Genomic DNA, 25,915 nt, shown 5'->3' on the forward strand with positions numbered 1-25,915 from the left:
TGTAAGGTCCTTGGTCTTGCCACATAACAAAGTGTAATTTCCCACACACAGGTCTTCTATCACAATTTACACATTTTATATGTTCCTGCCAGTCAGCAGCCTACTGAATGTCAGGCCAAGCTTCTCTACATCTGCACAGAGAACACACAAACGCACACAGACACATGATGGACCCAAATATTGATCTCTGATAGATCAGTATTCCAGGTGGTGTCAATAAGTGAATTATTTTGCATGTCCTGGTGCCCTGGATGGGTGGAGATTTCACTTAAGGACCAACGGATGGTTTAAAATGTACAAACTCGGCCACCCGGGGCACCGGACCATGCAAACACGCCCATTGTCACTCATATAATGTAAAATGTTTGATATGTATTCGATAGCACCAGGCTAGCAGAGTACAGCCTTCACAAAAATCAACCAATGAGCAGCCAGTCAACATGACCGGAAATGTAGCAATTTTCCTGCCGCAAAGAATCTTGGGATATCACCGGAAGCAGTAGCTAGGTTTTCAAAGTGTCCTTGTGCACTCACCTCGAAATAAAAAAAATTGCCCAAATGTACAAGCAACTTATGGTAAGTGTTCAATAATATTTGTTTGAACTGTTCATTGCTACTGCAGTTATCTGACATGTCTCCTCAATTATTAACTAGCTAGCCTAGCTAGTTACATCAGGGTAGTTGGCTAACTAGCTAGCTATTACCGGCTATTTTACAATTGCTTGATAAAATCATGATAGGCTTCTGATGTAAACACATAGCTAGCAATGTTGTTTTATACAGTATTTTATTGTTAGCTAGCTCAATGTGTATTAAGTTAGCTAGCTTGCTACTTAATGTTAGTAGTTAATCAATCAGCTAGACCTAGTTTCAGTGTGCCCCTTAATCTCAGCTACAGTGAACAAGTATTTACAGAAGAAAAACAGTGAGGGCAAGTGTAGAGGTCGCATAGGGCTACTAAAAGTCACAGCATGAGAATAGTCACACATTTCCTTTAAAAAAAAAACGTTCATTTGATCACAAGGTCATACAAAGGTACAATCATTGATAGGTATGCAGAAGAGCTACTTAAAAAAATATGTACAATATCAACACAAATAGTTAGATACATTTAGATATTTTTCAGAACTGATGTTATTGGTCAAAAGACCAGAACATGGCTGCCCGTCCAAACGCAGCCCAACTGATGTGTTCCAAGACGGCATAGCATTCAAGAAATGAAAGAGGGGAGAAAAACAGGGTAGTCACTTATGGCAGAGCATTAATATATTAGTCCAAACCCCTCTCACCCACACTCCCTCCCCATCCACCCCAATGTTACTCAATGATTTTCTATTCTTTATATCCTCGTATTGAGGTTAACGTCATATATATTAATTAATTGCATGGTCAAAGGTATGTGGACACCTGCTCATCGAACATCTCATTCAAAAATCATGGGCATTAATATCGAGTTGGTTCCAACCTTTGCTGCTATAACAGCCTCCACTCTTATGGGAAGGCTTTCTGCTAGATGTTGGAACATTGCTGCGGGAACTTGCTTCCATTCAACCACAAGCATTAGTGAGGTCGGGCACTGAGGTTGGGCGATTTGGCCTGGCTCGCAGTCTGTGTTCCAATTCATCCCAAAGGTGTTTGATGGGGTTGAGATCAGGGCTCTGTGCAGGCCAGTCAAGTTCTTCCACACCCGTCTCGACAAACCATTTGTGTATGGGCCTTGCTTTGTGCACAGGGTCATTGTCATGCTAAAACAGGAAAGGGCCTTCCCCAAACTGTTGCCACAAAGTGGAAGCACAGAATCGTCTAGAATGTTATTGAATACTGTAGCGTTAAGATTTCCCTTCACTGGAACTAAGGGGCCTAGCCAGAACCATGAAAAACAGACCCCAGTCCATTATTCCTCCTCCACCAAACATTACAGTTGGCACTATGCATTGTGGCAGGTAGCGTTCTCCTGACATCTGCTAAACCCAGATTCATCCGTCAGACTGCCAGATGGTGAAGCATGATTCATCACTCCAGAGAACGCGGTTCCACTGTTCCAGAGTCCTATGGCGGCAAGCTTTATACCACTTCAGCCGACGCTTTGCATTGCGCATGGTGATCTTAGGCTTGTGGGCGGCTGCTCGACCATGGAAACCCATTTCATGATGCTCCTGACGAACAGTTCTTGTGCTGACGTTGCTTCCCAGAGGCAGTTTGGAACTCTGTAGTTAGTGTTGCAACCGAGGACAGACAATTTTTACGCCCTTTCACACTCGGCGGTCCCGTTCTGTGAGCTTGTGTGGCTGAGCCGTTGTTGCTCCTAGACATTTCTACTTCACAATAACAGCACCTACAGTTGACCGGAGCAGCTCTAGCAGGGTAGAAATTTAACGAACTGACTTTTTGGAAAGGTGGCATCCTATAACGGTGCGACGTTGAAAGTCACTGAGCTCTTCAGTGAGGCAATTCTAATGCCAATGTTTGTCACGGTTGACAACTCCGTTGTGTCCTCCTCCCAGAGTGCAAAGAGCCTTGGCGTGACCCTGGACAACACCCTGTCGTTCACCGCTAACATCAAGGCCCGATCCTGTAGGTTCATGCTCTACAACATTCGGAGAGTACGACCCTGCCTTACACAGGAAGCTGCACAGGTCCTAATCCAGACACTTGTCATCTCCCGTCTGGATTACTGCAACTCGCTGTTGGCTGGGCTCCCTGCCTGTGCCATTAAACCCCTACAACTCATCCAGAATGCCGCAGCCCGTCTGGTGTTCAACCTTCCCAAGTTCTCTCACGTCACCCCGCTCCTCCACACACTCCACTGGCTTCCAGTTGAAGCTCGCATCTGCTACAAGACCATGGTGCTTGCCTACGGAGCTGTGAGGGGAACGGCACCTCCGTACCTTCAGGCTCTGATCAGTCCCTACACCCAAACGAGGGCATTGCGTTCATCCACCTCTGGCCTGCTGGCCCCCCTACCTCTGCGGAAGCACAGTTCCCGCTCAGCCCAGTCAAAACTGTTCGCTGCCCTGGCACCCCAATGGTGGAACAAGCTCCCTCACAACGCCAGGACAGCGGAGTCACTCACCACCTTCCGGAGACACTTGAAACCCCAGCTCTTTAAGGAATACCTGGGATAGGATAAAGTAATCCTTCTACCCCCCCCCCCCCCTTACCCCAGTCCAAAAAAATATAAATAAATTGTAAAGTGGTTATCCCACTGGCTATAAGGTGAATGCACCAATTTGTAAGTCGCTCTGGATAAGAGTGCCTGCTAAATGATGAAAAGGTAATGTATGGAGATTGCATGGCTGTGTGCTCGATTTTATACACCTGTCAGCAACGGGTTTGGCTGAAATAGCTGAATTTGAAGGTGTGTCCACATACTTTTGTGTATGTGTATATCATATATACATTTTCCTGTGCGTTTTTGCTGCCAACTTTACTTTATTTTTATTTTTTCCATCGCAACTTTTTTCCCTCATTCAACTTTTTCACTCCGGACGCTTTATCTGGACATGGTTCGTCAACATCTTCAACAGCCGAAGCTAAGTAGTAACATTAACATGATGTCTTCTAATTGCAGTCGCTGTACTCATAATATACAGGAGAACGATCGCCTTACGGCGAGAATAGCTGTGCTACAAGCCCAGCTTCAGACGCAATCGTTAGGCAAGGGTAATTTCAGTGTAGGAAAGGAAGAAACAGCGTCTGTGCCACCAGTAAGTACAGATAGTAACGTTAGTATAAATCCCCCCGCACAGTCCCCGCAGCCGGACAACTTTCTCATGGCTTCTGGAGGGAAATACTGTCGGAATGCTCAACCGGTGTCGCTCATTCAGCCGACAGAAACTTTCAACCGGTTTTCCCCATTATGTAGCGAGTCGGAGTCTGAGTCTGAGTCTTCTCTTGTCTCTACTCCTCCCGTTACGGGGTCTGAGACGCCGAAGGCTCCCACCATTAGCTCTGACAAATTGAAAACCCTAGTCATTGGCGACTCCATTACCCGCAGTATTAGACTTAAAACGAATCACCCAGCGATCATACACTGTTTACCAGGGGGCAGGGCTACCGACGTTAAGGCTAATCTAAAGATGGTGCTGGCTAAAGCTAAAACTGGCGAGTGTAGAGAGTATAGAGATATTGTTATCCACGTCGGCACCAACGATGTTAGGATGAAACAGTCAGAGGTCACCAAGTGCAACATAGCTTCAGCGTGTAAATCAGCTAGAAAGATGTGTCGGCATCGAGTAATTGTCTCTGGCCCCCTCCCAGTTAGGGGGAGTGACGAGCTCTACAGCAGAGTCTCAGCACTCAATCGCTGGTTGAAAACTGTTTTCTGCCCCTCCCAAAAGATAGAATTTGTAGATAATTGGCCCTCTTTCTGGGACTCACCCACAAACAGGACCAAGCCTGACCTGCTGAGGAGTGACGGACTCCATCCTAGCTGGAGGGGTGCTCTCATCTTATCTACCAACATAGATAGGGCTCTAACTCCTCTAGCCCCACAGTGAAATAGGGTGCAGGCCAGGCAGCAGGCTGTTAGCCAACCTGCCAGCTTAGTGGAGTCTGCCAATAGCATAGTCAGTGTAGTCAGCTCAGCCATACCCATTGAGACTGTGTCTGTGCCTCGACCTAGGTTGGGCAAAACTAAACATGGCGGTGTTCGCCTTAGCAATCTTATTAGGATAAAGACCTCCTCCATTCCTGCCATTATTGAAAGAGATTGTGATACCTCACATCTCAAAATAGGGTTACTTAATGTTAGATCCCTCACTTCAAAGGCAGTCATAGTCAATGAACTAATCACTGATCATAATCTTGATGTGATTGGCCTGACTGAAACATGCCTTAAGCCTGATGAATTTGCTGTGTTAAATGAGGCCTCACCTCCTGGTTACACTAGTGACCATATTCCCCGTGCATCCCGCAAAGGCGGAGGTGTTGCTAACATTTACGATAGCAAATTTCAATTTACAAAAAAAAAAATGGCGTTTTCGTCTTTTGAGCTTCTAGTCATGAAATCTATGCAGCCTACTCAATCACTTTTTATAGCTACTGTTTACAGGCCTCCTGGGCCATATACAGCGTTCCTCTCTGAGTTTCCTGAATTCCTATCAGACCTTGTAGTCATAGCAGATCATATTCTAATTTTTGGTGATTTTAATATTCACATGGAGAAGTCCACAGACCCACTCCAAAAGTCTTTCGGAGCCATCATCGACTCAGTGGGTTTTGTCCAACATGTCTCTGGACCTACTCACTGCCACAGTCATACTCTGGACCTAGTTTTGTCCCATGGAATAAATGTTGTAGATCTTAATGTTTTTCCACAAAATCCTGGACTATCGGACCACCATTTTATTACGTTTGAAATCGCAACAAATAATCTGCTCAGACCCCAACCAAGGAGCATCAAAAGTCGTGCTATAAATTCTCAGACAACACAAAAATTCATTGATGCCCTTCCAGACTCCTTCTGCCTACCCAAGGACGTCAGAGGACAAAAATCAGTTAACCACTTAACTGAGGAACTCAATTTAACCTTGCGCAATACCCTAGATGCAGTTGCACCCCTAAAAACGAAAAACATTTGTCATAAGAAACTAGCTCCCTGGTATACAGAAAATACCCGAGCTTTGAAGCAAGCTTCCAGGAAATTGGAACGGAAATGGCGCCACACCAAACTGGAAGTCTTCCGACTAGCTTGGAAAGACAGTACCGTGCAGTACCGAAGAGCCCTCACTGCTGCTCGATCATCCTACTTTTCCAACTTAATCGAGGAAAATAAGAACAATCCAAAATTTCTTTTTGATACTGTTGCAAAGCTAACTAAAAAGCAGCATTCCCCAAGAGAGGATGGCTTTCACTTCAGCAGTAATAAATTCATGAACTTCTTTGAGGAAAAGATCATGACCATTAGAAAGCAAATTACGGACTCCTCTTTGAATCTGCGTATTCCTCCAGGGCTTAGCTGTCCTGGATCTGCACAGCTCTGCGAGGGCCTGGGATCGGGAGAGACAAGTGTTTTAGTACTATATCTCTTGACACAATGATGAAAATAATCATGGCCTCTAAACCTTCAAGCTGCATACTGGATCCTATTCCTACTAAACTGCTGAAGGAGCTGCTTCCTGTGCTTGGCCCTCCTATGTTGAACATAATAAACAGCTCTCTATCCACCGGATGTGTACCAAACTCACTAAAAGTGGCAGTGATAAAGCCTCTCTTGAAAAAGCCAAACCTTGACCCGGAAAATATAAAAAACTATCGGCCTATATCGAATCTTCCATTCCTCTCAAAAATTTTAGAAAAAGCTGTTGCGCAGCAACTCACTGCCTTTCTGAAGACAAACAATGTATACGAAATGCTTCAGTCTGGTTTTAGACCCCATCATAGCACTGAGACTGCACTTGTGAAGGTGGTAAATGACCTTTTAATGGCGTCAGACCGAGGCTCTGCATCTGTCCTCGTGCTACTAGACCTTAGTGCTGCCTTTGACACCATCGATCACCACATTCTTTTGGAGAGACTGGAAACCCAAATTGGTCTACACGGACAAGTTCTGGCCTGGTTTAGATCTTACCTGTCGGAAAGATATCAGTTTGTCTCTGTGAATGGTCTGTCCTCCGACAAATCAACTGTACATTTCGGTGTTCCTCAAGGTTCCGTTTTAGGACCACTATTGTTTTCACTATATATTTTACCTCTTGGGGATGTTATTCGAAAACATAATGTTAACTTTCACTGCTATGCGGATGACACACAGCTGTACATTTCAATGAAACATGGTGAAGCCCCAAAATTGCCCTCGCTAGAAGCCTGTGTTTCAGACATAAGGAAGTGGATGGCTGAAAACTTTTTACTTTTAAACTCGGACAAAACAGAGATGCTTGTTCTAGGTCCCAAGAAACAAAGAGATCTTCTGTTAAATCTGACAATTCATCTTGATGGTTGTAAAGTCGTCTCAAATAAAACTGTGAAGGACCTCGGCGTTACTCTTGACCCTGATCTCTCTTTTGACGAACATATCAAGACTGTTTCAAGGACAGCTTTTTTCCATCTACGTAACATTGCAAAAATCAGAAATTTTCTGTCCAAAAATGATGCAGAAAAATTAATCCATGCATTTGTTACTTCTAGGTTAGACTACTGCAATGCTCTACTTTCCGGCTACCCGGATAAAGCACTAAATAAACTTCAGTTAGTGCTAAATACGGCTGCTAGAATCCTGACTAGAACCAAGAAATTTGATCATATTACTCCAGTGCTAGCTTCCCTACACTGGCTTCCTGTTAAGGCAAGGGCTGATTTCAAGGTTTTACTGTTAACCTATAAAGCGTTACATGGGCTTGCTCCTACCTATCTTTCCGAGTTGGTCCTGCCGTACATACCAATACGTACGCTACGGTCACAAGACGCAGGCCTCCTAATTGTCCCTAGAATTTCTAAGCAAACAGCGGGAGGCAGGGCTTTCTCCTATAGATCTCCATTTTTACTGAAGACTTATCTCTTCAGTAGGTCATATGATTGAGTGTAGTCTGGCCCAGGAGTGTGAAGGTGAACGGAAAGGCTCTGGAGCAACGAACAGCCCTTGCTGTCTCTGCCAGGCCGGTTCCCCTCTCTCCACTGGGGTTCTCTGCCTCTAACCCTGTTACAGGGGCTGAGTCACTGGCTTGCTGGTGCTCTTTCATGCCGTCCCTAGGAGGGGTGCGTCACTTGAGTGGGTTGAGTTACTGACGTGATCTTCCTGTCTGGGTTGGCGCCCCCCCCTGGTTTGTGCTGTGGTGGAGACCTCTGTGGGCTATACTCGGCCTTGTCTCAGGATTGTAAGTTGGTGGTTGAGGATATCCCTCTAGTGGTGCGGGGGCTGTGCTTTGGCAGAGTGGGTGGGGTTATATCCTTCCTGTTTGGCCCTGTCCGGGGGTTTCTTCGGATGGGGCCACAGTGTCTCCGGACCGCTCCTGTCTCAGCCTCCAGTATTTATGCTGCAGTAGTTTATGTGTCGGGGGGCTGGGGTTAGTTGGTTATACCTGGAGTACTTCTCCTGTCTTATCCAGTGTCCTGTGTGAATTTAAGTATGCTCTCTCTAATTCTCTCGTTCTCTCTGAGAACCTGAGCCCTAGGACCATACGTCAGGACTACCGGGCATGCTGACACCTTGCTGTCCCCAGTCCGCCTGGCCTTGCTGCTATTCCAGTTTCAACTGTTCTGCCTGCGGTTACGAAACCCCTACCTGTCCCAGACCTGCTGTTTTCAACTCTTAATGATCGGCTATGAAAAGCCAACTGAGAGACCTGAGCCCTAGGACCATACGTCGGGACTACCGGCCGTGGTGACTCCTTGCTGTCCCCAGTCCGCCTGGCCTTGCTGCTATTCCAGTTTCAACTGTTCTGCCTGCGGTTATGGAACCCCTACCTGTCCCAGACCTGCTGTTTTCAACTCTTAATGATCGACTATGAAAAGCCAACTGAGATTTATTCCTGATTATTATTTGACCATGCTTGTCACTTATGAACATTTTTGAACATCTTGGCATGGTTCTGTTATAACCTCCACCCGGCACAGCCAGAAGAGGACTGGCCACCCCTCATAGCCTGGTTCCTCTCTAGGTTTCTTCCTAGGTTTTGGCCTTTCTAGGGAGTTTTTCCTAGCCACCGTGCTTCTACACCTGCATTACTAGCTGTTTGGGGTTTTAGGCTGGGTTTCTGTACAGCACTTCGAGATATTAGCTGATGTACGAAGGGCTATATAAAATAAAATTTATTGATTGATTGATTGAAGTCAGAAGTTTACATACACTTAGGTTGGAGTCATTAAAACTAGTTTTTCAATCACTCCACAAATGTCTTGTTAACAAACTATAGTTTTGGCAAGTCGGTTAGGACATCTACTTTGTGCATGACACAAGTAATTTTTCCAACAATTGTTTACAGACAGATTATTTCACTTATAATTCACTGTATCACAATTCCAGTGGGTCAGAAGTTTACATACACTAAGTTGACTGTGCCTTTAAACAGCTTGGAAAATTCCAGAAAATGATGTCATGGCTTTAGAAGCTTCTGATAGGCTAATTGACATCAATTGAGTCAATTGGAGGTGTACTTGTGGATGTATTTCAAGGCCTACCTTCAAACTCAGTGCTTCTTTGCTTGACATAATGGGAAAATCTAAATAAATCAGCCAAGACCTCAGAAAAATAATTGTAGACCTCCACAAGTCTGGTTCATCCTTGGGACCAATTTCCAAATGCCTGAAGGTACCATGTTCATCTGTACAAACAATAGTACGCAAGTATAAACACCATGGGAACATGCAGCCATCATACCGCTCAGGAAGGAGACGCGTTCTGTTCTGTTCTGTCTTGAAGGTAGGCCTTGAAATACACCCTAAAGACTTTAATGCAGGGAAACTTAAATCCGTTCTACCTAATTTCTACCAGCATGTTAAATGTGCAACCAGAGGAAAAAAAACTCTAGACCACCTTTACTCCACACACAGAGACGCATACAAAGCTCTCCCTCGCCCTCCATTTGGCAAATCTGACCATAACTCTATCCTCCTGATTCCTGCTTATAAGCAAAAACTAAAGCAGGAAGCACCATTGACTCGGTTAATAAAGATAGTGGTCAGATGACGCAGATGCTAAGCTACAGGACTGTTTTGCTAGCACAGACTTGAACATGTTCCGGGATTCTTCAGATAGCATTGAGGAGTACACCACATCAGTCACTGGCTTCATCAATAAGTGCATCGATGATGTCGTCCCCACAGTGACCGTACGTACATACCCCAACCAGAAGCCATGGATTACAGGAAATATCCACACTGAGCTAAAGGGTAGAGCTGCCGCTTTCAAGGAGCGGGACTCTAACCCGGACGCTTATAAGAAATCCCGCTATGCCCTTCGACGAACCATCAAACAGGCAAAGAGTCAATACAGGACTAAGATTGAATCGTACTACACCGGCTCTGATGCTCGTCCGATGTGGCAGTGCTTGAAAACTATTACAGACTACAAAGGGAAACACAGCCGCGAGCTGCCCAGTTACACAAGACTTCCAGACGAGCTAAACCACTTCTATGCTCGCTTCGAGGCAAGCAACACTGAAGCATGCATGACAGCACCAGCTGTTCCGGATGACTATGTGATCACGCTCTCTGTAGCCGATGTGATGTAAGACTTTTAAGCAGGTCAACATTCACAAGGCCGCAGGGCCAGACGGATTACCAGGACGTGTACTCCGAGCATGCGCTGACCAACTGGCAAGTGTTTTCACTGACATTTTTCAACATGTCCCTGACTGAGTCTGTAATACCAACATGTTTCAAGCAGACCACCATAGTCCCCGTGCCCAAGGACTCTAAGATAACCTGCCTAAATGACTACCGACCCGTAGCACTGACGTCTGTAGCCATGAAGTGCTTTGAAAGGCTGGTCATGGCTCACATCAACACCATTATCCCAGAAACCCTAGACCTACTTCAATTTGCATACCGCCCCAACAGATCCACAGATGATGCAATCTCTATTGCACTCCACGCTGCCCTTTCCCACCTGGACACGAGGAACTCCTACGTGAGAATGCTATTCATTCATTCATTCATTCATCGACTACAGCTCAGCATTCAACACCATAGTGCCCTCAAAGCTCATCACTAAGCTAAGGATCCTGGGACTAAAAACCTCCCTCTGCAATTGGATCCTGGACTTCCTGACGGGCCGCCCCCAGGTGGTAAGGGTAGGTAACAACACATCTGCCACACTGATCCTCAACACGGGGGCCCCCCAGGGGTGCGTGCTCAGTCCCCTCCTGTACTCCCTGTTCACCCATGACTGCATGGCCAGGCACGACTCCAACACCATCATTAAGTTTGCCGATGACACAGCAGTGGTAGGCCTGATCACCGACAACGATGAGAGAGCCTATAGGAAGGAGGTCAGAGACCTGGCCGTGTGGTGCCAGGATAACAACCTCTCCCTCAACGTGACCAAGACAAAGGAGATGATTGTGGACTACAGGAAAAAAAAAGAGGACTGAGCACGCCCCCATTCTCATCGACGGGGCTGTAGTGGAACAGGTTGAGAGCTTCAAGTTCCTTGGTGTCCACATCACCAACAAACTATCATGGTCCAAACACACCAAGACCGTCGTGAAGAGGGCACGACAAAGCCTTTTCCCCCTCAGGAGACTGAAAAGATTTGGCATGGGTCGTCAGATCCTCAAAAAATTATACAGCTACACCATCGAGAGCATCCTGACTGGTTGCATCACCACCTGGTATGGCAACTGCTTGGCCTCCGACCGCAAGGCACTACAGACGGTAGTGCGTACGGCCCAGTACATCACTGGGGCCAAGCTTCCTGCCATCCAGGACCTCTATACCAGGCGGTGTCAGAGGAAGGCCCTCAAAATTGTCAAAGACTCCAGCCACCCTAGTCATAGACTGTTCTCTCTGCTATCGCACGGCAAGCGGTACCGGAGTGCCAAGTCTAGGTCCAAAAGGCTTCTCAACAGCTTCTACCCCCAAGCCATAAGACTCCTGAACAGCTAATCATGGCTACCAGGACTATTTGCACTGCCCCCCCACCCCATCTTTTTACGCTGCTGCTACTCTGTTAATTATTTATGCATAGTCACTTTAACTCTACCCACATGTACATATTACTTCAACTACCTCAACTAGCCGGTGCCCCCGCACATTGACTCTGCACCGGTACCCCCTGTATATATAGCCTCCCTACTGTTATTTTATTTTACTTCTGCTCTTTTTTTCTCAACACTTTTTTGTTGTTTTTTATTTTACTTTTTTATTAAAAATAAATGCACTGTTGGTTAAGGGCTGTAAGTAAGCATTTCACTGTAATGTCTGCACCTGTTGTATTCGGCGCATGTGGCCAATAAAATTTGATTACATTTGAATTTACTCAAATTATGTCAATTAGCCTATCAGAAGCTTCTAAAGCCATGACATCATTTTCTGGAATTTTCCAAGCTGTTTAAAGGCACAGTCAACTTGGTGTATGTAAACTTCTGACCCACTGGAATTGTGATACAGTTAAATAATCTGTCTGTAAACAATTGTTGGAAAAATTACTTGTGTCATGCACAAAGTAGATGTCCTAACCGAGTTACCAAAACTATAGTTTGTTAACAAGAAATATGTGGAGTGGTTGAAAAACTAGTTTTAATGACTCCAACCTAAGTGTATTTAAACTTCCGACTTCAACTGTATATGAGTTGCAGTGTTATATTGGCATCGTTCACATTTGGCGTCAACTTGGAATTTGTGTAGTAAGTTCTATGTATCACTTTAAAGTGTTTAACAACATGCCTGGTACATATATAAGGAACATTTTAAAAAATATATATAGATCCCAACTATTAGTTGAAATTTCGATTCCTAAATCCTGTTCCCAAGTTGGTCTCAATGATTGTAGGCATGGAGTGCCAACAATTAATAATTTTGAAAACACAGTTGATTGACATTCTTTTGCAGTTGTGTCCAAAATGATGTGAGATGGTACCTGTGGGAAATCATTTGTCATTTTTTGGGGCCCAGTCTCTGGCTTGTAAGTACATAAAGAAATGGTTATTTGGAATATTGAATGTATTTAAAATATATTCAAATGATGCAAATGTAACATCTTTATAGAGGTCATAGTGATTTCACACCATTTTGTCTCCATATATAATTTTGTTTGCAGGGGATGGTGGAAATAAATGGTTAGAAACTAAAGGGGAGTAGGGAAGAATATCTCTATCGAAGTTCAGACATACATGCTGACTACACCGGGCATGCGCATGGTGATTTTGTCCATCCACACCAGATGCGATCAGGACACGCAGGTTGAAATATCAAAACGAACTCTGAATGAACTATACTGAACAAAAATATAAACGCAACATGCAACAATTTCAAAGCTTTTACTGAGTTACAGTTCATATGAGGAAATCAGTCAATTGAAATAAATTCATTAGGCCCTAATCTATGGATTTCACATGACTGGGAGAACAGATATGCATCTGTTGGTCACATACCTTTTAAATAAATGGGCCTCACAATGGGCCTCAGGATCTCGTCACAGTATTTCTGTGCATTCAATTTGCCATAGATTAAAATGCAATTGTGTTGGTTTTCCGTGGCTTATGCCTGCCCATACCACGCAACGCGGCTGGTGTGGTAAGTGTTAGGTTATTCAATATCTTGAGAGTTTGTCTGACCAGGTCATTCTTACCGAAGGTAACTTTAAGGGGAGAGCATACAATAGCTCTTAACGATGTGGCCGTACAGGATTTGGATTCTATGATTGTCCACTCTGGAGTTTGAGTCATGAGGATGAATCCAAAACATTACAAATGTTTGCAGCCCAATAATATTTCTGAAAATGAGGGAGCCCCAAACCCCCTAGTTCTTTTGGTTTTTGCAGTATGGCTTTACAGATTCGTGGCTTTTTATTATTCCATATAAACTCTGAAATCATTGTGTCCAGCACCTTGGGATACATCGGAAAATGTTTTCGGTAGGATGTTAATTTTTATTAAATGTGTTCGACCCGTAACTGATGTTGGTAGGGTTGACCATTGTGTATCAGGTCTTTCTTAGTCATTTCCAATTGCCGCAAGAGATTTTCCTTCAAGTGTGACGAGGATGGCGTTACAGTAATTCCTAAGCATCTAAAATGATCTGTAACAATTTTAAATGGGCCATTTAAGAGTAGTATTAGACAGAGTAGTCTTTTGTAATTGGGTACAGTTAACGTTTGCTGTAATTTAGTTTGTATCCTGAGATGTTCCCAAATTGAGTTAAAATATTAAGGACCTGTGGAATAGAAGCAACCGGGTCTGAAATGTATAAAAGCAAGTCTTCTACATTAAAGAAAATAATTGGTTAAGGAAAAATGTGATAAATAAAAAAGTATATCAGTTTCACTTAAGGACCAAAGGATTGACAGCCGTCCCATATAGATTGCAAAATAGTTGGGAAGAGATCTTTGACGTACCGATCCCATGGCATAGTGTTTATGAACTGACACACAAAACGACACCGGATTCAAAAATTAGAATCTTTCAATTTTGAAATTATTATATAAAAATCTTGCTACCAATAGAATGTTATTTATATGGGGGATACAATCTTCCCAGCTCTGCAGATTTTGCTGTGAAGAGACAGAATCATTAGATCATTTGTTTTGGGTCTGTCCATTTGTAGCTTGTTTTTGGACACAGGTCCAGGAATGGCTAAAGGATTGCAATATTTACCTGGAGCTAACCTTGCAGATAGCATTACTGGGTGATCTGAAAAGTCATAGTCAATCGATCAATAATATAATAATACTTTTAGCAAAAATGTTTATTTTTAATTCACAATCTGTAGAAGCAATGAGAATAGAAAGGTTCAGAACTTTTGTAAAACATCACAGTACGGTTGAAATATATATGGCAAATAGAAATCCTATATGGATGGTGTTAAGAGATAGATGGGAGGTATTGAATAGAGTTGAAGGATGGGACTAATAACAAATAACAACATAATAACAAAGATGGCTAATAATGTAAGCATACTGTGTCAATAATAAGTATATAGGTTGTATGTTGGGAGCTTTTGGGAAAGAGCACAGTTAGAAAGATATGGCATATAGAAGCAAACCGGATGGACATCATGAAAATGATCGGAGAGGTTGAGAGTAGAAGAAGTTCAGGAGCAAAAAAAAAAAATATATATAATATAATTATTGTAAAATTAACTGTGTCCATAAGGTGTAGATAGTAAGTATAGACTGGAAGTAGAGGCCTGGGCATTGTTGTGCACTAATTTACTCCAAGTAGGAAAAAAAAAAAAATGTTTTCTGTACATACACTTCCTGTTCTGTCCTCTCTTTTCACTCCACTAATATTTTTGTGGCCCGGATTGAAATGGCCAGGGGTTCTATCGCAATGGCAAATAGGAGCCCAGAAAGTGGTCACCCTTGCCTAGTTCCACGATTTAGTGAGGAAATATTGTGATTTGTGGCAATTAATTCTTACTGAAGCACATAGTAAAGCATACAATACTTTTACCCAGGAAATTAAATTGCAGCCAAATCCAAATTTTCATAACGTTGCTAAGAGGTAATCCCACTCTACGCGGTCAAATGCCTTTTCGCAGTCTAATGATATTAAAAGCTAATTTATTTATAAATCTGTAGAGTTATACATGTTCAATGTCTGTCTAAGATTGCAGGAGAACAGGTGACTTTGTATAAATCTGGTTTGGTCCAATGATATCTATTGATTAATTGTCTCCAACCGTTGAGATAGAACTTTAGCTAAATTCTTTGCGTCCATGTTAATTGAGGATATGGGGCAATAGGAACCACACTCAAGTGGGTCTTTTATTGTGTTTTAACAGTAATGACATACATGCTTGGTTCATTGATGGAGGAAGTTATTTGTTTTCAAAAGATTCATAGTAAACTGCATGCAAAATAGGCGCGAGTTGGACATTTGTTTTGTATAAGTCAGATGGGAAGCTGTCAGGTCCAGGTGACTTATTAGTTTGCATTGATTTAATAGCTTTTTTTTATTTTATTGACACTTAGCTCTTTGTCAAGTGTATCTCTATCTCTAGAATCAAGAGTGGGTAATGAGAGGTTGTTTTAAAGAATGATTCAATTAAGGGAGTGTTTTCAATGGATTCTGATATAAATTAGAATACGTTTTTGAACACAGTTTATTTTATTGTTGTCACAGGTGGCCATACCATTACTGTCATTTATTTGTGCAATTGTATGTGATGCAGCAGATCGATGTAGTTGTTGCGCTTGTATTTTACTGGCTTTTTCCTCCAGATTCGTAATATAATGGGGACAATGTGTGACATTGGGATCAACATTTCAAAGTGGTTTGAAACAAAATAAAAGTGAATATATGGAAATTGGCCCATAACTCCACCAATACAACAACATAGGCCTAGGACTATACATCCTTTAAGCAGGGTTAATCTACTGTATCTAGCAGAAGAAGTAGCTATAGGCTACTAGTTGGTCCACATATTATTACTTCAGTAATCATTGACAAACATTTTCATGTATCTTTTCCTGATCACCTGTTTTTTCAGAGTCTTCAGCAGCTGTCCAGGCGGACTATCTCCAGTAGTGCCCGCAGACAGGTGGACAACATGGTCAAAGAGAAGCAGAAGCTGTTCCAGGTAAGGTCTGGGCCGGGGTCGAGACAAACGGGTGACGATGCAGCTGAGACTTCCCCTGAAGAGCAGTTGAAATGTGGAACTGAACACGTGTTTACCGAAGCTGAAATACTGTTTTTAAAAGTAGAAGTTGGCAATTCTAGCCTGGTTTAGTTTTATTTACCTCATTTGACAGTCAATATTTGTTGTTGTTTGACCAGTAATGGTGCAGTAATGCTAAGGTTAATGTTAAAGTTTGCACTTTATTCTCAGGTTCTGGAAACAGAATCTTATTTCCTCCCCTTTGTAGCCTGAAAGATAAGTATGTGTTTGCTCATAGGGTTCACTCATAGTTTGGGCTGGACTAACACATTTTTGCATGCAGTATGATAAGCAAACAGGCACCAGCCAATGCAAAATCCAATGCTTTGCTGAATCTTGTCTAACCCCTATGGTGTCCTCTGCTGGCACTCACTCTGCCTTTAAAATCATAGAGCTAAAGCAATGACTGCTTCTCTGCAATTTGTTGTTGAAATACATTTTAGCCTAAGAACTTCCTGACCCTTTTAAGGTTATATGTTTACGGTAAGTGTTTCCGTTTGTAGTAGGTTCGGCTATAACATCTCCCAAGCAGCACTTTGCTCTCTTGTTAAAAACCTTTAGTTGTTTTAATTGGGGTTATATACGTCTCACTGAATATTTGAGGCTTTGCCAGGGCTATTATAGTGCCTTGCTGATGAATGAAATGCATCAATAAACATATTCAGGTGGTGCAGAAGTGTTTAGACCATTTACAATACTACCATCAGACCGGTACCCATGCAGAATCATTTAACTTTTGGTTCATTTACGTTGCCCTAAAGGGCTTGTCAGTTTTCTGAATGTCGGATGAACATTTCCTTTTTCCTCTTTCCGCAGGCAGATAACGGGATTCCAGTCCATCTGAAGGGAGGAGCCAAGGATGCTATTCTGTACAGGCTAACAATGGCCCTTACAGTCTTTGGTAAGTCTGCATTAAACTGAAATTGGGTATGTGATGTTGTACAGCCCTGATATGAACCTCCTTGAATGTGACATTAAGTGTTAATGGCATCTTTACAGCAGGTAGTCATGTAATCTTGACTAGAGTCATGTCTTGCATTTCAAGTCTAACCACAAACAGTGCAGTCAAATGCCAGTTTCACACACATTTCTTGCTTTGCCTGTTATATTCAAAATCTTTCCCTTCTCTTCACAGGAAGTGGATTTGTTTTGTATGAACTCCTCAGTGCAGCAATGCCCAAGAAGGCATGAGTGCCCTTGTCCATCCCTACATTAATGTTCTCTGTTGTACATATGTATGATCTGGGAGATTATTTGTCCTGTCAATAATGGCAATATGTTTCTTGCCTGGGATCAATATTTATTGATTGTACAATTTAATCTACCACAGATAATAAAACGACCTCAATACAAAGTCATATCCATGTGTATGTCTTCATTTTAAAATCTCAATGCATTTAATGTTGTCATATACAGACAGCTAAAAATATATATGTACAGTACCAGTCAAAAGTTTGGACAAACCTACTCATTCAAGGGTTTTTATTTTTTACTATTTTCTGCATTGTAGAATAATAGTGAAGACATCAAAACTATGAAATAACACATATGGAATCATGTAGTAACCAAAAAACTGTTAAACAAATCAAAATATATTTGAGATTCTTCAAAGTAGCCGCCCTTTGCCTTGATGACAGCTTTGCACACTCTTGGCATTCTCTCAACCAACTTCACCTGGAATGCTTTTCCAACAGTCTTGAAGGAGTTCCCACATACGCTGAGCACTTGCTGGCTGCTTTTCCTTTACTCTGCGGTCCAACTCATCCCAAACAATCTCTGTTGGGTTGAGGTCAGGTGATTGTGGAGGCCAGGTCATCTAATGCAGCACTCCATCACTCTCCTTCTTGGTCAAATAGCCCTTACACAGCCCGGAGGTGTGTTGGGTCATTGTTCTGTTGAAAAACAAATGATAGTCCCACTAGGCACAAACCAGATGGGATGGCGTATCGCTGCAGAATGCTGTGGTAGCCATGCTGGTTAAGTGTGCCTTGAATTCTAAATAAATCGCAGACAGTGTCACCAGCAAAGCACCATCACACCACCTCCTCCATGCTTCACGGTGGGAACCACACATGCAGAGATCAGCCGTTCACCTACTCTACGTCTCACAAAGACATGGCGGTTGGAACCAAAAATCTCACATTTGGACTCATCAGACCAAAGGACAGATTTCCACCGGTCTAATGTCCATTGCTCGTGTTTCTTGGCCCAAGCAAGTCTCTTCTTTATTATGGGTGTCCTTTAGTAGTGGTTTCTTTGCAGTAATTTGACCATGAAGGCCTGATTCACGCAGTCTCTGAACAGTTGATGTGTCTTACTTGAACTCTGTGAAGCATTTATTTGGGCTGCAATTTCTGATGTGCAGTTAATTCTAATGAATTTAACTCTGGGTCTTCCTTTCCTGTGGCGGTCCTCATGAGAGCCAGTTTCATCTTAGCACTTGATGGCTTTTGCGACTGCACTTGAAGAAACTTTCAAAGTTCTTGAAATGTTCCGTATTGACTGACCTTCATGTCTTAAAGTAATGATGGACTGTTGTTTGTCTTTGCTTATTTGAGCTGTTCTTGCCATAATATGGACTTGGTCTTTTACCAAGTAGAGCTATCTTCTGTATACCACCCCTACCTTGTTACAACACAGCTGATTGGCTCAAACACATTAAGAAGGAAAGAAATTCCACAAATTAACATTTAAGAAGGCGCACCTGTTAATTGAAATGCGTTCCAGGTGACTACCTCATGAAGCTGGTTGAGAGAATGCCAAGACTGTGCAAGGCAAAGGTTGGCTACTTTGTAGAATCTCAAATATAAAATATATTTAGATTTGTTTAACAATTTTGGTAACTACAGGATTCCATATGTGTTATTTCATAGTTTTGATGTCTTCACTATTATTCTACAATGTAGAAAATAGTCAAAATAAAGAAAAACCCTTGAATGAGTAGGTGTTTAAACTTTTGACTGGTACTGTATATAAAAAGCTTTGTATATGACAATTCTGTTTTTAGCTGTGATTGTGCACATGAACCAATACATTAACCATTCTATGGGATAAAAGCCCCAGGGCCTATAGCCTAATGGTCACTTCCGCACATGGTTGACTGTCTGTGCCGCCCTAGATGTATGTCCTACTTTTAAACAGTAGAGGGCCTCATTGACCATGAAATGAGTGACGGAATCTAGATTTGGTTTGAGGAAACTGTCTGGACTGACAATTTCTTCTCAACTATGATCCATTCAGAACGTTTACAATTAAAGGTGACACTGCCTCAATGATACCAAAACTGTTCAAGGCTGTTTACATGGCCTACCTGACCTGTAATGACTTAATCAAGCGAAATGGTACTAAATAAGTTATATATTTTATTATTTGTAATTGTCATTAAATATAGGACTGTGTTACTGTGTTTTAACATCGGTGGCTCAAATTGGTTTACTCAAATGTTTTATGTGTAAAAGTTGCCTGGGCGAGCGCATCAAGAGATCCACAAGAAAATTCACAAACGGATCGTTGGATAGTAAATTCAACAGATTTTAATTGATTGAACAAATAGTTAAAATGAAATATAAATATATAGTAGGCACCTTTTTGACCATATATATATATATATATATATATATATATATATAGCCTACATTTTAATTTCTGCACGGTTGCCCGTTAGGCACTTCAAACTCATAAGATATGCCATATTAAATGCAGAAAAGAATGCAGTTTCCAGAAGTGTATTCCCACTTTGGGGGATGTTTCATATATCAAACCATGGCAAGGTTTACCAGTGGAGTTTCGTAAGAGCTTATGGTAAAATGAGAGTTGGGAACAGCCCCCTATTAAGTAGCAGATTGTGGAAAGATTCTTCCCACTTGGAAAGAGGCTTTCTTTCTGGGACACATGCTGTTGGAGCTTCCAGTAGCCAGCTAGAGGAGAGAAGGGTCCACCCAGAGCTCCTGAAAGTGCTCTATTAGTTTCTAGAGGGGGAGTCTTCAAGGCGGGTGCAGTTACATTTTTTGATTTTATTCTGTCAAGATTGATCAGGTGAGCAACATATTTTATTTTCTTCTATTCTGCTGTGGGTTAGAAATAATATAAGATTTATACAAAATAAATGGTTTTCAATTAATAAAACATTGTGCTTAGCTGTATGTGCTATATTTATGCGCTTTTACTAACGCAAGGACTGATTTAATTCCTTTTCTGCGAATAACTGCCAGACAGGTGATCTTTTTTTCCGTTTGTGCTTGGTTAATTCTTCAGCCTGTATTTTTTCCATAAAGGAACATATATGTTTGGATTATGACGGTACATCTGTGTGGAATCAAGAAGTATACTGTATTAGTGTATGAGCATCGAATTAGTATAGCCTAGTCAAAGTAACAAATAAATTAGTTGATCATTAGTAAAATTTGCTAATAGGCACATTGTTTTGGCTAAAGTTATTTATGTTACATCGTTTTTTAAGATATCTATGGGCCTGATGTATATTAAGTTGACATTCATGATAGGATATATAAGGGCCACTTCTGAGGGTCTTAGGAGCCAAATGGGATAACTGAATGAAATGTCCTTCCAGTTGCAGTAGGCCCGTATGAGCTCTTGTGCCACTAGGCGGGGCGCACAACCTTTAGGACCAGTAGCCTATTTCTGATATTCCAAGCATGTTTGCTTTTGATTAAATTCTAAAACGTTTTCAATGTCTAGCCTATATGACAGGTCGAATTATGATTTAATTATTTATTAAAAGTATGTGAACAAATTCGTTTTTTACTAATGGTTAATAATGAATAGAGTTGATAAAAATTGATGATAATTCTTGAGACCACGGTGCATGAGGTGACAAAAGATAGGTTATTACTTTCTTCACTCCTTTAAACCACATTTACCCAGACAGTGGGTTCAGTAAATTCCTCCGCTGGCAAATGCCTCTTCAGTCACGCCAATTTAATCTATTCCCTTTCAAGGGCTCGTGACTTTTTGCCCATTCTCTTCCCAAAGCTAAACTTAATGGGTTTGAACACAACTCTCTCCTCAGATTCATTCATGTGCTGCTGACCCATAACGTCTAAAAATGAAGATAAGGCTGTCATTGGCCGTGTCGGCTTTCATTGCAGTGTTATTCGCCTCAGTTGAAGCTCAAGGTAAATGTGCCTCCCTCCCGCTCTATCCCTCCTGCCCTTTTCACATACCCCCCCACCCTTCTCTCTCTCTCTCTAGTTGTTTGATATAAGCCTACAGGGTTTAGGATTTAGGGGATTTATTGTGTGAGAACCATGACATGGAAACAATTCTAATGCATTGTACACTATGATTCATAAAATGATACCCAGTTGTGTGTTTTACTTGATTTGACTTGCCCTGCACCCAGGGGCATCATGCACCCCAAAAATCTGAGGGCACAAAGTACATGTTGTAGGGGGTGGTCGGGTGAATATTGCATTTTTCAAACACCTGAAACAGCTTTTTCCTGGAATCTAGAGACATAATCATTATGCCTCATTTTATGTAAAAAAGTTTATATTTTTCTGCGTAGGTTATCTAAGCATACTACCTCTTTACCTGTTCAATTGTCATTTTAATAAATTATGGACATTGATTCTTTAAGAACTTTTATGCCTTTAGTACAACTGCCACATGGGTATATAGTATCACAACCCAAGAATGAAAGCAATTTTAGTCAATTGTGCATCTATTTGTCATTAGAGTTTTGAAAAGAACACTCTAAATATCTGTCAATCTTTGCATGCATAGCTCTGTCTATGAATTTCAGTGGTTACATTTCCCCAGCCCCAGTCTGCATCTTTGCTAGAATATGGGTAAACGATTGAAAGGAATCTGAGTCTTATTCAGTACATTTAGTAATTGCTTGCTTTTTTAAAGTCTAGCAACCTTGCCAGCAGGCATGCAATTGCCAGCTAAGATAGTTAGGCTAGCTAGACAAGCTAGCTCAAACTTGATTGATAGCCTGAAATTGATTATTGGAAGCTCGTTATGAGGTTGGGAGATTGGGAGCCCATTTATAGATGCTAACTGGCTAAAGCCTACTTCATAACATTGCTTGCTACCTGGATAGAATTACAGAGAAACAACAAAACATTTTAGTTTTATTTATTAATCAAGAAGGAATCAATAGGCTATCAATATCTAGATCAAATTAATTTACAAACATACCTCTTGTTAGTTCTGCCCATCACATTCACCGGCAGCTAAAATCAAACTACACTATATATAAAAAGGTATGTGGACACCCCTTCAAATTAGTGGATTCGGCTATTTCAGCCACACCTGTTGCTGACAGGTGTAAAAAATCGAGCGCGCAGCCATGCAATCTCCATAGACACACAATGGCAGTAGAATGGCCTTACGGAAGAGCTCAGTGACTTTCAACGTCGCACCATCATAGGATGCCACCTTTCCAACAAGTCAGATTGTAAAATTTCTGCCCTGCTAGAGCTGCCCCTGTCAACTGTAAGTGCTGTTATTGTGAAGTGGAAACACTTAGGAGCAACAACGGCTCAGCCGCGAAGTGGTAGGCCACACAAGCTCACAGAATGGGACCGCCGAGTGCTGAAGCACGCTGTGCGTAAGAATTCTCTGTCCTCATTTGCAACACTCACTACCGAGTTCCAAACTGCCTCTGAAAGCAACGTCAGCACAAGAACTGTTCGTCGGGAGCTTCATGAAATGGGTTTCCATGGCCGAGCAGCCGCACACAAGCCTAAGATCACCATGTGCAATGCCAAGCGTCAGCTGGAGTGGTGTAGGGGAAACGCGTTCTCTGGAGTGATGAATCACGCTTCACCATCTGACGGATGCCAGGAGAACACTACCTGCCCCAATGCATAGTGCCAACTGTAATGGTTGGTGGAGGAGGAATAATTATCCGGGGCTGTTATTCATGGTCGGGCTAGGCCCCTTAGTTCCAGTGAAGGGAAATCTTAACGCCACAGCATACAATGACATTCTAGATGATTCTGTGTTTCCAACTTTGTGGCAACAGTTTGGGGAAGGACTTTTCCTATTTCAGCATGACAATGCCCCTGTGCACAAAGCGAGGTCCATACAGAAATGGTTTGTCAAGATCAGTGTGGAAGATCTTGACTGGCCTGCACAGAGCCCTGACCTCAACCCTATCGAACACCTTTGGGATAAATTGAAACACCTACTGCGAGCCAGGCCTAATCGCCCAACATCAATGCCCAACCTCACTAATGCTCTTGTGGCTGAATGGAAGCAAGTCCCCGCAGCAATGTTCCAACATCTAGTGGAAAGCCTTCCCAGAAGAGTAGAGGCTGTTCTAGCAGCAAAGGGGGGACCAACTCCATATTAATGCCCATGATTTTGGAATGAGATGTTCGACGAGAAGGTGTCCACATACTTTTGGTCATGTAGTGTATGTGCGTGCAGCGTGTCACTCTAGTCTACAACAAAGATGGTGGATAGTATACTCTTACTCTGTGAAGATCGTCAACTCAGGCCATTTACCATTTAAAAAATGGTCAGTTCCGATCTACTTAAGGGGCATGCTCTCCCATAGACTCTAATGCAATAGCAGCTGGGTCTGGTCTACTTAGTTCAGACTTCCATTGAAACAATAGATGGGTTGGTTGTTTAGCAGCAAAACCGACGCGCGCGCAACCATGGTGCAAAACAGACTGGGTTGGCTTAGATTGTTGACATGCAAACTATATTTAGCCTCCAATGTTTATTGAAAACACAAATACATTTGCTCAATGAGCACTTGTCTCTGAAATACATCATTACAGTTGTTGGTTAGCTAGCTAGCGAATTTTTACCATAGTAGCGTTGACATGACATCAGTCAAAACACCTCAAAACAAGACATGGTATCAAGAACAAGATGAAACTATCTGAAACAAATCACAATTCCCCACATGGCAGTTTCTTGTCATTGTTGGTAGCTATCTAGCCATCTAGAATCACAACAACTCGCAGATTTCTGCCCGAATGAAGCGCGCGTATTGCTTTCGTGACATTGTCAGCTAACCCTTCTATAGAGAATGATAGCATCCCTATATAGTTCCCAATGGCAGCGCCATTGAGGCAATCTCCATGTTGAAGTAGTCAATTTTCTTCTAAATGATTAGCTGATCCCTCCTGATGACCCGGTTGGACATGACTCCAACAGAGTCATCAGGAGGGATCAACCAATAAAGTTGGAAGTCCCACCAAATTGACCACATTAATGGTGGAAGCCCTCAATGGCGTTGCCCATGCTAAAACTGCCTTTTGGCCACTAGAGCCCTCTATCGTTCTCTATGATTGAAACAGAAAAAATGAGGGAGCCGGAAATGTCCTCTCGCTTCCTCTTCCGTCTCTGCTATACACTGGCCTTTTATCAATGAGATTTGCTCACCTCCTGCATCCTCTCTCCTCCATCCTCTCTCGCCTCCTTTTGAAAATTGTCAAAGTTAATCGAGGAGAGTCAGCGAGGAAAGTGAACGTGGATGGAAAGGCGCTTGCTTGAAATGAGACGGTCCTTCTCCACATTAGGCAAACAACGTTTACAGGGATGGATCCCAAAATAAATGTGTAAAGGAGTGTATCAATTTACATTTACGTCAGATTTTTTTTTTTAACATGACAAATCTGAGAGGGCACGTGCCCCTGGGCATGACGCTTCTGCCTGCACCTCTTATCTTGCTCTGTGATGTAATATGATGCCCCATTCTAGGAGTCCTATTCTATAAGTTATTTCAGGATAATTACAATTTATGACATTTAGTCCATCTTGGTATACAGTACCAGTCAAAAGTTTGGACACACCTACTCATTCAAGGGTTTTTCTTTATTTTGACAATTTTCTACATTGTAGAATATTAGTGAAGACATCAAAACTATGAAATAACACATATGGAATCATGTAGTAACCCAAAAAGTGTTAAACAAATACAAATATATTTTAGATTCTTCAAAGTAGCCACCATTTGCCTTGATGACAGCTTTACATACTCTTGGCATTCTCTCAACCAGCTTCATGAGGTAGTCACCTGGATTGCTTTTCCAACAGTCTTGAAGGAGTTCCCACATATACTAAGCACTTGTTGGCTGCTTTTCCTTCACTCTGCGGTCCAACTCATCCCAAACCATCTCAATTGGGTTGAGGTCGGGTGATTGTGGAGGCCAGGTCAACTGATACAACACTCCATCACTCTCCTTTTGTTCAAATAGCCCTTACACAGCCTGGAGGTGTGTTTTGGGTCATTGTCCCGTTGAAAAACAAATGATAGTCCAACTAAGCGCAAATCAAATCAAATCATGTTTAGCAGATGTTATTGCGGGTGTAGCGAAATGCTTGTGCTTCTATCTAACAATTTCACAACATAAACCCAATACACACAAATCTAAGTAAGGAATTAATTAAGAATATATACATATATGGATAAGCGATGTTAGAGCGGTATAGACTAAGATACAGTAGAATAGTATAGAATACAGTATATAAATATGAGATGAGTAATGCAGATATGTAAACATTATTAAGTGACTTAAGAAACCGTAGAATAGTATAGAATACAGTATATACATATGAGATGAGTAATGCAAGATATTAAAACATTATTAAAGTGGCTGGTGTTCCATTTCTTAAAGTGGCCAGTGATTTCTAGTCTATGTCTATAGGCAGCAGCCTCTAATGTGCTAGT

The 25,915-nt window shown here is 42.1% G+C and overlaps 3 protein-coding genes across 3 annotated transcripts in view; 2 read left to right on the top strand and 1 right to left on the bottom strand.

Moving 5' to 3' along the window:
- LOC311102607 (myelin transcription factor 1-like protein) overlaps window positions 1-25,915 on the bottom strand; it is a gene marked incomplete at both ends in the record, with an annotated part of 591,893 nt that overhangs the window by 362,626 nt on the left and 203,352 nt on the right. The gene's annotated exons all lie outside the window — the stretch shown is intronic.
- LOC311103168 (cytochrome c oxidase subunit 7A2, mitochondrial-like) lies at window positions 482-17,615 on the top strand. The gene is made up of 4 exons (XM_084144716.1): window positions 482-576; window positions 16,090-16,179; window positions 17,074-17,158; window positions 17,393-17,615. Exons 1-4 carry the CDS (start codon window positions 559-561, stop codon window positions 17,446-17,448), a joined length of 249 nt encoding a protein of 82 aa, XP_084000842.1. The 5' UTR covers window positions 482-558; the 3' UTR covers window positions 17,449-17,615.
- Window positions 21,323-25,915, top strand: part of col12a1a (collagen, type XII, alpha 1a) — a gene marked incomplete at its 5' end in the record, with an annotated part of 82,519 nt that continues 77,926 nt past the window's right edge. Inside the window, one exon of the mRNA XM_084144399.1 lies at window positions 21,323-21,392. Within this exon, the coding sequence (XP_084000525.1) occupies window positions 21,323-21,392 (70 nt within the window). The remainder of the gene's footprint in view (window positions 21,393-25,915) is intronic.

Source organism: Coregonus lavaretus (genome assembly GCF_964263955.1).
Source record: "Coregonus lavaretus genome assembly, chromosome: 27".
Lineage (NCBI taxonomy): Eukaryota > Metazoa > Chordata > Actinopteri > Salmoniformes > Salmonidae > Coregonus > Coregonus lavaretus.

Excerpts from the sequence above, each read along its gene's own strand:
- LOC311103168 (XM_084144716.1), top strand. Across the intron at positions 16,180-17,073 it reads AGAAGCAGAAGCTGTTCCAG|GCAGATAACGGGATTCCAGT; the intron begins GTAAGGTCTGGG and ends CTCTTTCCGCAG. Across the intron at positions 17,159-17,392 it reads AATGGCCCTTACAGTCTTTG|GAAGTGGATTTGTTTTGTAT; the intron begins GTAAGTCTGCAT and ends TTCTCTTCACAG.